The sequence below is a fragment of the Gasterosteus aculeatus genome, chromosome 3 (genome assembly GCF_964276395.1).
Source record: "Gasterosteus aculeatus chromosome 3, fGasAcu3.hap1.1, whole genome shotgun sequence".
In the NCBI taxonomy this organism is placed as follows: domain Eukaryota; kingdom Metazoa; phylum Chordata; class Actinopteri; order Perciformes; family Gasterosteidae; genus Gasterosteus; species Gasterosteus aculeatus.
In genome coordinates this window covers 11,780,105-11,793,176 of record NC_135690.1, presented here as the reverse complement: position 1 = coordinate 11,793,176, position 13,072 = coordinate 11,780,105, and the positions used below count along the sequence as shown (strand labels likewise).

General features: G+C 45.5%; 1 protein-coding gene across 1 annotated transcript in view; it reads right to left on the bottom strand.

The window, feature by feature from the left end:
• Positions 1–13,072, bottom strand: part of st6galnac3 (ST6 (alpha-N-acetyl-neuraminyl-2,3-beta-galactosyl-1,3)-N-acetylgalactosaminide alpha-2,6-sialyltransferase 3) — a 49,943-nt gene that overhangs the window by 15,493 nt on the left and 21,378 nt on the right. Inside the window, exon 3 of the mRNA XM_040172409.2 lies at positions 7,727–8,136. Coding sequence (XP_040028343.1) covers positions 7,727–8,136 — 410 coding nt within the window. The remainder of the gene's footprint in view (positions 1–7,726; positions 8,137–13,072) is intronic.

The window sequence follows — 13,072 nt, the reverse complement described above, 5'->3', positions numbered from 1 at the left end:
ATGCAAACAGTTTTAAATGCTGAACCCAGTTGCACAATTAAATGCATAATATACTATTGTCCAAATTATAGTAAGCCATGCATCAACATGAGAAACAGCGTATTCTCTCACTGGGATTTCTGGGATTTGAGTGTGAATGCACTTAAAAGTGGACGCAGTAAAAGCACTGCTGTTACGTACAGAACTGCATTAGCTGATTGAAAAGCTGCTCTTTGTCAGGAAAAGCAAACGGCGCGTTTGTTTGTTGCTGGCTGAGAAACCCTCAAGAAGAGGCGACGCTCCGTGTTGGGAAGATGAAGGTTGTGACAATTTTACAAGCAGATTGTAATACTGCCGCCGAGAGGGTTATTGCTTCCCTTTTCACATAGAGTTGTGTAACTATAATCTGAAGTGACTAGTTCGCATCCAATTTAGAGCTGAACATATAACCGAATGTCCCTGACAGAATGCATTACGTCTGATGTTGCACGGGGCTGTACCCATTCTACCTTTCTCAGGCAACAAACAGGAGATCCGTCTTTGTCCCGCTCTCGCACCAGTGAGTGCATTATTTGACATCCTGGGATGAGTGTTGTCTCAAATTATGATGCACTTCTTGCATTGTGTGTTTTTGGCGTGTCCTGCGGATTATTTGATTGTGATTACACAGCACAGCCAGCATGAAGAAACACTTTAGCCCGACTAGACATCAGAGGAGAACAAGTGTCGAGGTGCAGAGGATCCATGAAACGGGTGAAGAGAGAAAGAGAGAGAGAGAGAGCTGTAAACTCCGTTGGTAGACTTTTAAAATTCAGTACCTGCAGCAGTTAAAGTGTCAAACACGAGCCCAGGAGATGAGCAATAAGAGGGAAAAGGAGGGCAAAGCCATTGGTACAACAAATTAATGCAACGGACAAATATATTTGCAGACCGGTATTGTTGCTGGAAATGAATGTTTCATATTGATGGAGGATTGACGCGTGTTACGAGGCTATTCTATATCTTTAGAGTGATATTTGTCTGTTAGTTTAATCTAATATGGTTTATTGAGGGGGTGGGGGGGGGCTGGTGATACAAGAGTGTGTCTGGGAGATTTCGGATAGTGAAGGTTATTGAATTCAGGTGCAGCAAAGCGGAGCACAGAATGCAGTTACTGCTTTCGATGCCGCGGGGTAACCATCACGCCTACCTGCGCCGGGCCCAGCTGCTACAAACAAACTCTAATCCAGATTGAGTGAGATGGATGTGATTTTGCTAAGGTCCACCTAAAAGAGTCTTTTATTCAAATGTGCGATCTCGTGCTGAACCACGGTCCAAAATGGTTGCTTTTCTACCAAAGTAATGTATCACTTTCAGGGAGCAGGAGTGACAATTCAAAGAGAGGCTTAAAAAGGGCCGACAGAAGGCTTGAAGCGGAGAAGAAGTAGAAACTGTACGTTTTTAATTCATCAATTTGTGTCAGCACCAGAGCAATGGATAGATGTGTCGCTCACCATCGGGCCACGTTGTGCTTTAACCAAAGCTCCCACAGTAACAGTGTAAAAGTACTAGTTCAAGTAAAAGTCATGCATTCACATTTTGACACATGCGTTCAAAGGTACTCATCATAAAGAATATGTTAATTTTAGACTTGAATAAAAAGTCAAATATCTGCCTCTGGATTGTGGCAGAGTAAAGGTATAAAGTAGCACAAAATGTGAAAAAGAAATCCTACTTGAAGATAATAAAGTATGTGCATAGGAAATGTAAAGCAAGAAGAGAATAAAGCCACTCTCCCCTTCTGTCTTTTTCCACCACCGAGTGATGCATTTCCATTGTGCAAACAGAACACAGACGCTGTGAATAAACACCCCTAAAACAACGGACGGGTAAAAGGATATTTGCCGAATGGAAATCAGGCGACCAACACAATGCTCCTCCACAACTAAAAGTCTCTCTGACATCCTCCGAGTGCCATTACATCATCGAGATGCAAATGGGTTTTAGGGACGACTGCACTGTGCCCTCAGCCGACAGTTTGCTCCTCTCGCTCCGCCTCATTTCTTCCTCAGACGGAGTCACGAGAACACAAAATCCAACGAGCCGCTGATCCCCCCCTCTTCTTTCGGGATGATGATGATGATGATTCCCTTGTTCTTCCGAACCGACCGTTTTTTTGACCCGATGCGAACAGCCTCCCCGAGCAGCCCGGCTGTTTGCGCTTTAGGGTTTCCAGTGGCTTCATCTAATAAGATAATTTCACAGTAATTGCGAGCTTTCAACAGAAATGTAATGTCATTACACGCTTGCTCGGTGACAAATTCTTGTTTTGGTGCGTATCTACGGCGGGCCATCGCGGCTCCGTGTGCAGAGAAACACGACGAGTCCTCTCGCCCTCTGTTCTCTTCGAACGGCTCGTCGTGATGAGCATGAAATTACACTTCTGTGGCGATGCCGCAAACATTTGTCTTTCGATCATCGGCCGGTTTCTTCTTCTCTTGACATTCCATGCACAAGGCATTTATGAGTGCTTGTTTACGGTGCGGGTACCGTAAACAGACACTCACAACCTGCAGTGCGTCTGTGAAGGAGAGCAGTTTGGCTGCTGCTGCTGTTGCACTGAAAAAGAAAGTCACATTCCTTCACGTTGTGTCGGAATATGTGAGGCTCGGGCGGCAATTTTCGGCTGCTCTGTGTGAGAAATCACAAAACGTCAAAGCTGCGATGGAGACGTTTCTTTTCAAACGTGAGAGCACAACGGCGATGTGCCGCGACAAAGGCGATTGTTCAATTTCTGTTAAACGAAACCGGGTTTGCGTGTGAAGTGATTTTCTCCGTAATGTCTCCGCGATCGAACTGTGCGAGAGCAGCGCCCTCAGAAAATGAGGCCATTGTGCTTCTCTCCGTCACACAACACGGAGAAGTGTAGCGAGCTGAGTGGAACAGATGAGAGTGAAACCTTCAAAATCAACAACACGCTCTGTGCTCCATACTTTACGTTTTTGCCCACAATGCCGGCTGAGAGCATGAAAAAACAACAACTGTAGCATCGGTAACGGGCCTTTAAAAAGGCCTTCATGGCCATTTCTTTGTGTGATTAGCTGAGCTGACAGTCTCACTCTTGCTGCACAAATCCCTCACTCGCTCACGCAGAAGTTCCGTGCAGACGCAGCACCCGGAGGTCAATACAGGACCGATTCCAAAGAATTCAGCCCATTAGTCCCCTCGGCACAAAAGCACGGGAAAAGGTCCAGCATTCACTGCTGAATGTTCCTAGTATAAAGAGCCAAAACTTTATCAGCAAGCATTATCAGCTCCACATTCAATGAACAAGAGACTTTTTCGTTTTAGTTATTCAATTCCACAGAGATGTGGTCAGTTTCTAACCGGGAAAACACTCCCTCATCCCGAGAAAAAATCCCCGAGGACGCTTTCCCCCCCGTTCGTCCTTCCCACTTCATCGCCTATGGACCTCGTGTCTCGGCTCTTCCCCGATCTGCCACGTGTCCCTTTGGGGAAGAGCTGTTCACGCTCACAGATCTCCCAGACCATAATAACACAGAGAGGCTGTTGTAACCGAATGGTGGTTTGAACTATTTTAGGATAAATGTGCAGCGACTGCCAGGGGCACTTACGCAGATATGAAGTGGACGGCTAGAGATTATGAAGCATGATTACACAGGCGTGACATTCACGCTAATAAAAATAGATTAAAATGAAATTCAGCACGTATTTCGAGGCCCGCGAGAGTGGAGCATCTGCTATTAAGTTCAACGCCGATTGCATTGACTCAGTGCAGTATTTTAACTGTAGGCACCGGCGAGCCCTTTAAAGATCCTCTATTTTTCCGTTTAGTTTGTGCGGCTACTCTGATTTCCTGTTCCTCTACTGTCGTCTGACAACCACAGCAAGAAACAAGTCTGCGTGAGAAAAGAAGACGCGTCCACGTGTGCATTTTACAATCACATTCGCGGGCTCGTGCCAGATGTGAGACACCGTAAAGTGTCGAGCGTTACAACAAGTAATATAACCTCCTGCTGGATGCGCAGCAGAATAACTGGAGGGTGATATAAACTGGAGTATATAAAAGCAAACGAGCTATAACTAAATGGCACTCCGTGTTCTCCTTTATCAAAGGTCACCTGTGGAGGTTTTTAAACACGACTCACACCCTGCAGTGAGGTTCGGTTGAATAGGAACGCATTTAGTTTGCATCTCCTGCTCTCCTTTTTGAGATGATTCATACGACCGGCTAAAGAAAGGGCGGCGTGAGACGACGCGTGCATCCATGTGCAAGCGTGGAATAGATGTCGATGGAAGGTTTGTCTATAAGATTAAAAGGTCTGGAACGGCTCCACGACGTCCATCGCTTCTTATTTACAGAAAGAGGAGTCGCGTGTGGAGTGAATGCCTCTAGATAAAACATAATTACAAGTACTAACACTGCAGAAATACCCTCCCACAAGTAAAATCAGCATAATCTGGGAAAGTATCATTGCTGCTGTTATTATAACACATGTATTATTTTAATTATTTTTCCTCATGCTTTAATGTAGATGCAGGATTTTACTTTAGTAGCTGTGGGCCTCATTTCTCACTATTTGATAATCTAATTGTCAAATTCCTCTGTGCATCAAACCAACGTTATAACGGCCCTCTTTTAAAACCACAATGAAACTACTGTGTTAAAAAAAAGAAAGAAAGCGGCAAATCCATGAAGAAACTACAGGATTTGAAGGGAAAAAGTCATTGGGTATAACTGACCGAACAAGAAACGAGTACAAAGAAAACCACGTTTGAGCCCAGTGACAAGTACAAAGGCTTGTGAAGACGTTTCTAACGGTTCATGAGACCACAGGAGTGAATAGTTACTCACTCGGATGAATGAAACCGCCCGCGCCATCTATCACAGTGTCACAACCATGAAGACACACACACACACACACACAGCTCAGTACACACACGTGCGTTGAAGGAGCACCGGGAGCAGAGACCCAGGTCACGCAGGCCCGGATGGCGACGCTTCAAAGCGACACGCCGTGATTTGTGTCGCCGTGAGTTGCGTGATCTAGCGCCGCTAACGGGGGGGCGCTGCTCGGGAGGCGGCCCCTGATGATGGAGACAGCTTCGGCGCGGCCACATGAATCCTGTGTCAGAGCTGCTGTCGCACGCGTTTAGGGCCGGGGCCAGATGTGTCAGTGTCTCGTCCCCCGTTGGATGTTGATTCGAGGTGATCAAGTGTGTCGGACGAGGAGCGACACCAGGTGACAATGGAGCCATAGAGAGATATTTATAGAGATTTATAATGATGACTCAGGTGTCTCTTTGTGGGTAAATATTATATATTATATTGATATATTTATCTTGCATTCAAGGGCGGCACGGTGGCGTGGTGGTTAGCACTGTTGCCTCACAGCAAGAAGGTCCTGGGTTCGATTCCACCCAGTGGCCTTTCTGTGTGGAGTCTGCATGTTCTCCCCGTGTCTGCGTGGGTTCTCTCCGGGTTCTCCGGCTTCCTCCCACAGTCCAAAGACATGCTCTGGGGATCAGGTTAATTGGTGACTCTAAATTGCCCGTAGATGTGTGAATGTGAGTATGAATGGTTGTATGTCTCTGTGTTGCCCTGCGATTGGCTGGCGACCAATCCAGGGTGTACCCTGTCTATCGCCCGAAGTTGGCTGGGATGGACTCCAGCCCCCCCGCGACCCTGTGTGCAGGATAAGCGGTTTGACAATGGATGGATGGATGGATGGATCTTGCATTCAATAATTGGGCTTTGAAGAGTATACAGCATCGTACCTGCAGATTACTGTAAATATTGTTATTTAGAACACCCACTCGATTCTAATTACGTACAGCACAAACAATTAGGTAGCATATATAAGTTGACATTTCGCAGGATGTCGCATGTGTACAGACTGTAAAGCCCAAATTTGTCATTTGCAATTTTGGGCTATACAAAAGCAAATGATTTGAATTGAATTAACAGAATGCTTTTTAATGCGACTGTCACTTACTGTTTGTTCTTTGTAAAAATGATCCACAGCCAACGGCCGTCAATTTCACTGCGACTGCATTTTGACACCTCACAAAGAGAAAAACGAATAATAACCTCAAGAGTTACTGTTTTTGTCATTGCCAATGTCCACTGTCAGCCAAATCCATACTAAATACTACTAGAAAAACACTATCCAGCTTTTCCTTTTTTGAAAGAAAAAAAATGCAATCTTTGGAAAAGCATTTCCCTTTTACCATAAGTAACACTTTTCCTACTATGACAAAACGTCAAAATGTCTGCTGTTTAAAGGAATTCCATTTTCCACAGCAACCACTCTAACTTTCAGTGTAAACAAATTACATATTGAAAGTCTGCTCAGAATTAACGTGCAGTTTGTCGTTGGGACTCAGATGGCTGCTTATTAGTTCTCTTTTAGCCCGTCAACGTGTCATTTATCCTTTTCTACCTGCTCCAGATTTGAGACCAGCTTGTCCGAGTTAACACAACTTTCTTCAGCCTTCTTCAGATTATGGGAATCCCTCCTCCTCCGAGGCTCCTCAAATTCCACTTTCTCACCTCTGTCCAGAAACGTCCGAGCCCTCCGGCGGTTTCGCAGGGTTTTTTGCTTTTTTTTTGAGAGAGAGAGAAGGTCACTCGGTTTGCTGGCGACGCTGCCATCGCATTGCATGGAGACTAGATGAGCAAGTCGAAGCGCATTACCTCTGCATCTCGCCGCTATCTGGATAATTAGAGTACAGCAAGCAGTGGCAGTGAATCAGTGAACCCTTTTTTTTTTGAGCCACTTCATTTGAAAGCCGTAACCATGGAGGTTAATTAACAAAACAAGACGCTGGTATTCAGGCAGAAAGATCTGAGGAGCAAACCCATGTAGAAACTTTCTCCAAGATCGTATTCGCACCTTGACTTTCTGTCATTGCTACCAATCAGTAACGATTGAAGCGCTGCATCGCACCCGCGAGCATTATGTCCTGTAATCAGATCCCCCGCATCCACCCCCCCGAGCTATCCTCCATCATCCCACACCTCTAGCTGCGCTTCGCCGGGTCTACGGGTCAGCTGAGTCCGGCTGAACGCGGCCGGCCGTCCTTCACAAGAGCGAGACGACGGAGGTGGAACGGACGACACGGTCTCGATGACACCGGGTGGACGCAGGAGCGCAGAGCTCTGTGGAAATGAGCAGAAGCCGCTCTGAAGAATGCGGTTCATGTACTGAGCAATAGCGAGCCTGCCGCCCGGCTCGCGTAGTCCTTCACATGCTTCAAATAACAGAGCACAGTTTTTGCGCATTCCGTCGCCCCAAATGTCTCCAACAATCAAATAACTCTAACCGACTTTCAAGATTACTGGAGCTTTAACTTCAATCATTTTACCTTTTTTTTCCCCCTCGCTAATTCAAAAGACGCTGGCACAGAGTTGAGAGACCGGCTGCAGCCAGAATCACGCCGCCTCATTAGCTGGATTTTTCCCCAGACTGGCATGTGGTTGACGTCTACAACCCCGGCTCCGTCCTCCGTGACGGCCTTTTTGTTAGAAAATGGCATCCAGTGCCGTGAAGTTAAGTAACTCACTTTGATAAGGCCTCTTGAAAAGGGAGGATTTGAGAGGAGTAAAAGCTCAGAGCGCTCATCACACCGCGCTCATCGATGAGGTCGATTTCATAAGCGGTAAAAAAGCAAAGTGAATGTCAAAGCGCCGGGTGGAATGCCAAAAAGCCAAGGCACAAAACGAAGCAGCGCCGATCTGACTCACCTGTCTTTACCCGTCTCCTTCTTGAAGACCATGTCGCAGTAGTTCATCCTCTCCTCCGTGGTGACGTAAATGCGGGCGTGGGGGTAATTCTCCGCCGCCTGCCGCAGCATGTTGTACACGACGCCCTTCCCGTCCTTCCTCATGTTCCGCAGCGGCCCCCACACGACGTAGATGGTGTCGTTGCCCCGCCCGAAGAAGTGCTGGGGCTTCTGCAGCAGCAGGGGGACGCTGGTGTGCGAGACGACCCTCAGCGTGGTCCGCTGGCCCACGTCCCGCTCGAAGCCTCGCGCCGGCGCGTTGTTCATGCGCCAGATGCAGGGCGAGCGGTCGATCTGCGGGCCGGCGGCCTGACCCAACATCTGCCCGGAGCTGGACACGATGCTGCAGAGCTCACAGTGCAGCTTCAGGGGCTGGAGGAGAGGGAGCGAGCGCGTTAGAAGTGGGCTTCGTCGCCAGGAATCGAGACGAGTCCGTAGGGGCGAAAACGCCGGTCAAGTGTGTCTGAGTTTAAGTCAATTAAAACTGTGCCAAGTCGATTGGTAGGTTGGATTCAATGAGGGCCGGTGTAAGTCAAGCCCTACTCAAAAAAAAAGTCCTATTGAGTAAAAATTCAGGGTCAGGGCAACTCTCAAGTGAATTTTCTACTTTACAGGGACAAGTTCAGGTCCACAGATGTTCATGTGGCTTTTACAAGTGAAGATCTGTCCTTCCGGTCAGGATTCTTAATGAAATATGCAACACTTACACTTGTATAGAGGTTACAACTACGGATAAAGAGACTAGCAAACTATAACTTCTATCAACAAGCAAGGAAACGAAACGCAGGGTTCAGCTCACACGACAGAGGCACAAGAAAACTAAAGAAATAAAAAACAGAGACCTAAAAGGAAGGAAATATATCACAGTTACTGCATCTTTTTATAGCCAGAGAGGCTTTCAGCCTGCTCACAAAAATATCCAATCTGGCTCCTATTGGAAAAGACAATCGGAAGACCAATCAGGATTTACAACCGGAAATATTTTCACCAGTTGATGCAATGCATGTTACTGATCATCAACTCTTTCAAACATGTATGGCTGTTTTGTTTACAGAAATAGAATTCATTGTCAGTATTTGGAGAAAAAGTGACAATTACCCTCAAATTGTGCAACTTCTTAAAAGAGAGCAATCCCATTAAGACATCGAGTGATGGAAGGAACTGGAGGCAGTTTCAAAATATTCCAGGCTCTTTTAATATAAGTTGATTCAATACATTATTTTCTTATTACTGACCGATGACCTCCGAGTGTTTAGTTCTTACAGTCTAATGCACGTTGTGTCATTTTCATCCCCATGAGATTGTAGTTTGTGATATACTATTACATGTGTTCAATAGCAATATTAAAGTTATGCTTTGGCAAGCGGCTTGTGTGATTAGACCATGAAATGAAATACTTTGGTAATTATTTATGAAAAGAAAATCATCGGGGCTTCATGGCTCTATATAATTTCCTTTTATGTCTTAAGATTAATGCCACTGTGCCAAGAACTAACATTGATTAAGTGAATTAAATGTGGGATCTGAGTTTATATCGAGTTTTATGCAGGACGTATACGAGCAAGGGAGTTGCGCCATTCATCTTACTGTATATTTATTATATATTATTATACTTTACTGGAGCGAGGGGATTTGTAATGAATCTTCAATAATAGCTCTTAGCTACGCTTTGCCAGCAGTGGGGGAAAGCTCTCTCTGAATCCGAAATTGGAGATTTGCCTAATCGAAGCAAATATGCTTGGTTTGTTTTGATGAGATTAAACCCATTTAAGTGAATGAACGCAAGAGAAAGTTCCAAAAAGAAAAAGCATTGTGTCATGACTAAAACCCTGTTGGATCATTTGCCTAATGGGGAATAACTGTACTGTCACTTGGTTTGAATATAAACTGCATTCGTGCCGCGTTCCGGCCGACGAACATCAAACCCTCTGTCGCGTGTTCTGCGTTTCGTGTGTGCAAACACATTCCGACCGCGAGACCCAGTGAGTTCTATTAAGGCTGCTTAGTGCAGAAGTTTAAGACCTCGGGACTCTGAACACCCCCAACGGAGCCTGCCGTTGCTTCTCCTCGGGTTGGGAAAAAGGATCTCTGGCAGACCTCCATTTTGCCGGCCGCAGCCTCCTCGAGCCGTCGGCGGCTCGTCCGTCATCACCCGCTGGGCCTCGCTGGGCCTCGCGGGTCCATCACGCCTCCTCAGCTCTGCGCACAGAATGGCTCAACTCCGTGGGGGAACACTGGCTGACAGGCCGCATGCGGGGGGGGGGGGGGCGCATGTTACCGCAGCTCATATAAGACTGCAGTAACACGTTAAGAGGCCTGGATTAATTAAGCTTCATTTAAAGAGCATAAAATCGCCCCCCGAGTAGTCAACAGGAATAGGAGCATAACTGGCTCCCCGTGACATTAATCACATTTACGTGCGTAGACAAAGTTCATCTAACAACTAAGACCGGAACGATTTCATTTTGTATATGTGATGGGAATCTATCGCTCCCGCCAAATCTGCTAACATTAAGTCCTTTAAACGAGTAAAATGTTGTGGACGCTTCGCCGTCGCAGCGGTGATTCGTGTTCCAGTTTCACGTTTATTGGCGGTGCTGTTTCAGTGTTGCATGCAGGAGCCGCTTTTAAAATTGGCACTCAGTGATAAGTACAAAATCTACTGAAAGTATGAGATTTTATGCTGCAGTGTATCAAAAATAAAGTGGGTTGTTTAAAAATGGGCCAAATGCCAGGAACTCGTCATCATTAAATTACAGCGCTGTGGTGTGAACTTAACCTCGCCGTTCATTAAAATGCTCTGAACACGATTAATTAATAAGCAATAATTATTACATTAACGTGCCAAGTCCCAGCGTAAGACGCCTCCATGGCACTTAGAAATTCATTGATTAGCTGAAGTTGTCTGCAAGAGTAATTGATTGCAAATGCTCCTCCTGCGAGACACACAGTGCACTCAGGAGTGGAACTTTTTATAATGAATTAAATACAGGACAATTTTACACTTCACTCCACAACATCTCAGAGGAATACTTTTAACTTCACAAAATGTATCTGATGACATAATACTTAATTGGTCAATTCAAGCTGACCAACAGAATATTCAATAAATATATGATTGTTAGGGCTCGACCAGCCAGAGAGTCGCACACCTGACGCCGCTCTGCTCATCGCCACAGCTGCAGCTCGTCAGCTCATCCCACAGGGAGGTTAAGAAGCAGATCTGCCAGTGGCTCGCTGTGAGTTCGTGCTCTGTGTTTCCCCAGAGAGGGTTGATTGTTCTTCCCCTGTGCTCCTCTTGGAAACCCTTCCGGAATTCCCTACGCAGAGTTTTTGTTTTCCCTGTGAGTATCGTGTGAGTTTTCTTTTTTTGATTGGACTAAGAGCGCCCACGGACTAGAGAAGTTTTTGGAGTTGCCTTTTTTTTGTTTGTTTCTCGTATTTGGTTATTTTGTGAAATAAACTACGCCGTTTTCCGGCTAAACCTAAGCTGTGTCTGGTGTCGTGCACTTGGGGTCAGAGACAATCCATAACAATGATTGTATTATATAATTAAAATAAGCCCCAACTTTTCCCGCCAAAAGATACATTGGTATTTTAACTATTTTTAACTATTTTAACTACTTTTGACAATAATAGTTTTGTACTTTTACCTGAGCTGGTCTTTCCTCAAAGCAATATATAGACTCTTAATCATTTATGACCCTGTGGCAGTGTGCTGGGGTCTGTATCTCCAGACCCTGACTGAATTCTATTCTTTCCTTTCCTTTTGTACTGTATTCGGCACATTTCTGGGCATCGACGTTGCCAGATAATAAACACTTCTCCCTGACGAATACATGGTAAATGATGGCTGTGGCAGGTGAATATATTGGGTGCAGTTTTCCTTAAATTACGATATATACTTTCCAAAAAGCAATTCCTGTCAGGAATGATGGTAAATTGTCTTCCTTATCTATGCTGTCTAAAGCTCTCCACTAATATTTCAGGGGTGGTCCACTTCTGAGTGGCTGGTAGAGATGTTCAGTGACCTCCCACAGTGGCAGGGGGGACATTTTATTAGATTTTAGACCCTGCATCTTGGAGGAAGCTTTGAAAACGGCAGACGTAGCTGAGAAAAGCGAAGCAGCAAGTGGACAAAGGTCGCTCCAAAATAATGAATCTGGAGGTCTGGTCTCTTCAGGTCCACCAGGTTGACTTACATTTAATAAGGTACAGATTTTGCTTAGTTTTTATCAGGCATCATTAGTTCGAAATTGGGTTTGAATCCAACCCACAGCCCTTTGGTAGATGTTTTCTCTTTGCTCTTCTGCATTCCTGTTTACAACTCTTCTAGCTGACAAAAAGCATATTCAATAACATTGCTGGTAGGTTTGAGTGTGGATGGTATTTCTTCAGACCTGTGATTGTAAGGAGAACCCTTAGATAAACTGTAGTTACAAATGTTAGTATATTATATGCTTAACTAAGAAGGAGGACTTGAATAAACATTACCTGCTTAGAATCAGCGTACTTGCATGCAGACTGTAGAATACAATACCTATAATAATGCATTTAAAGTCCCAGCTGGTCCAGAACCAGAAGATTTGTCAATCAAATAATTCGTTTTATAATTATAATAATTAATAGTAATTAGAAGAAATCCAAAAAGACACTTTCTGTTGCTTCTGTTGGCAATCGTGTACGTTTAAAAAAATAAAAAACAGCTCAGGACCAAATGAAGTAAAGTTTCTCTCTCGGCCTTTAAAAGACCAGAGGCTCAGATGCAAAGTGCTACGAGACAAATGTTTTTTATTTTTATTCCTCCTGAAAGCAGAGTGGGAACGATTCATCACGCCTGGAGGCAGACGGAGTTACACGCGGAAAATAAGTTGGACCGTTCCCGTGCTACCGGGTTATGCATTATACATCCCCGCAGGAGGTTTATAACACCTAAAATGACACCTCAACGTGCATCGTGCACCATTGCCTCACTGTCGGGGAGAAATATTACGTCTCCTTCAGGTGTTGCCGTGTGCTCATCGGAGGGCCGACAGCTCCCACGGCGGGCTTTCACTCCGGACGCAATCGCTCAGGACGCTTGGCGCCAGGAAATCACCTTGACCAGGCCTCCACATTTCTCTCCATCCTTTGTAAGAGGGTTTGAGGAGCGCGCGGAACACTTTCAACATTCGGCCCGCTCCGACCCGTCACCGCCGCTTCTGATTCGGCGCGGAGAACTCACTGCTGAGGTGCTTGAGCTGAAAAGAGACCTAATTTGGCAAGAGCTGCCAGGCTTTCCTGTGATTTGCATTAGCCTCCAAAGGGG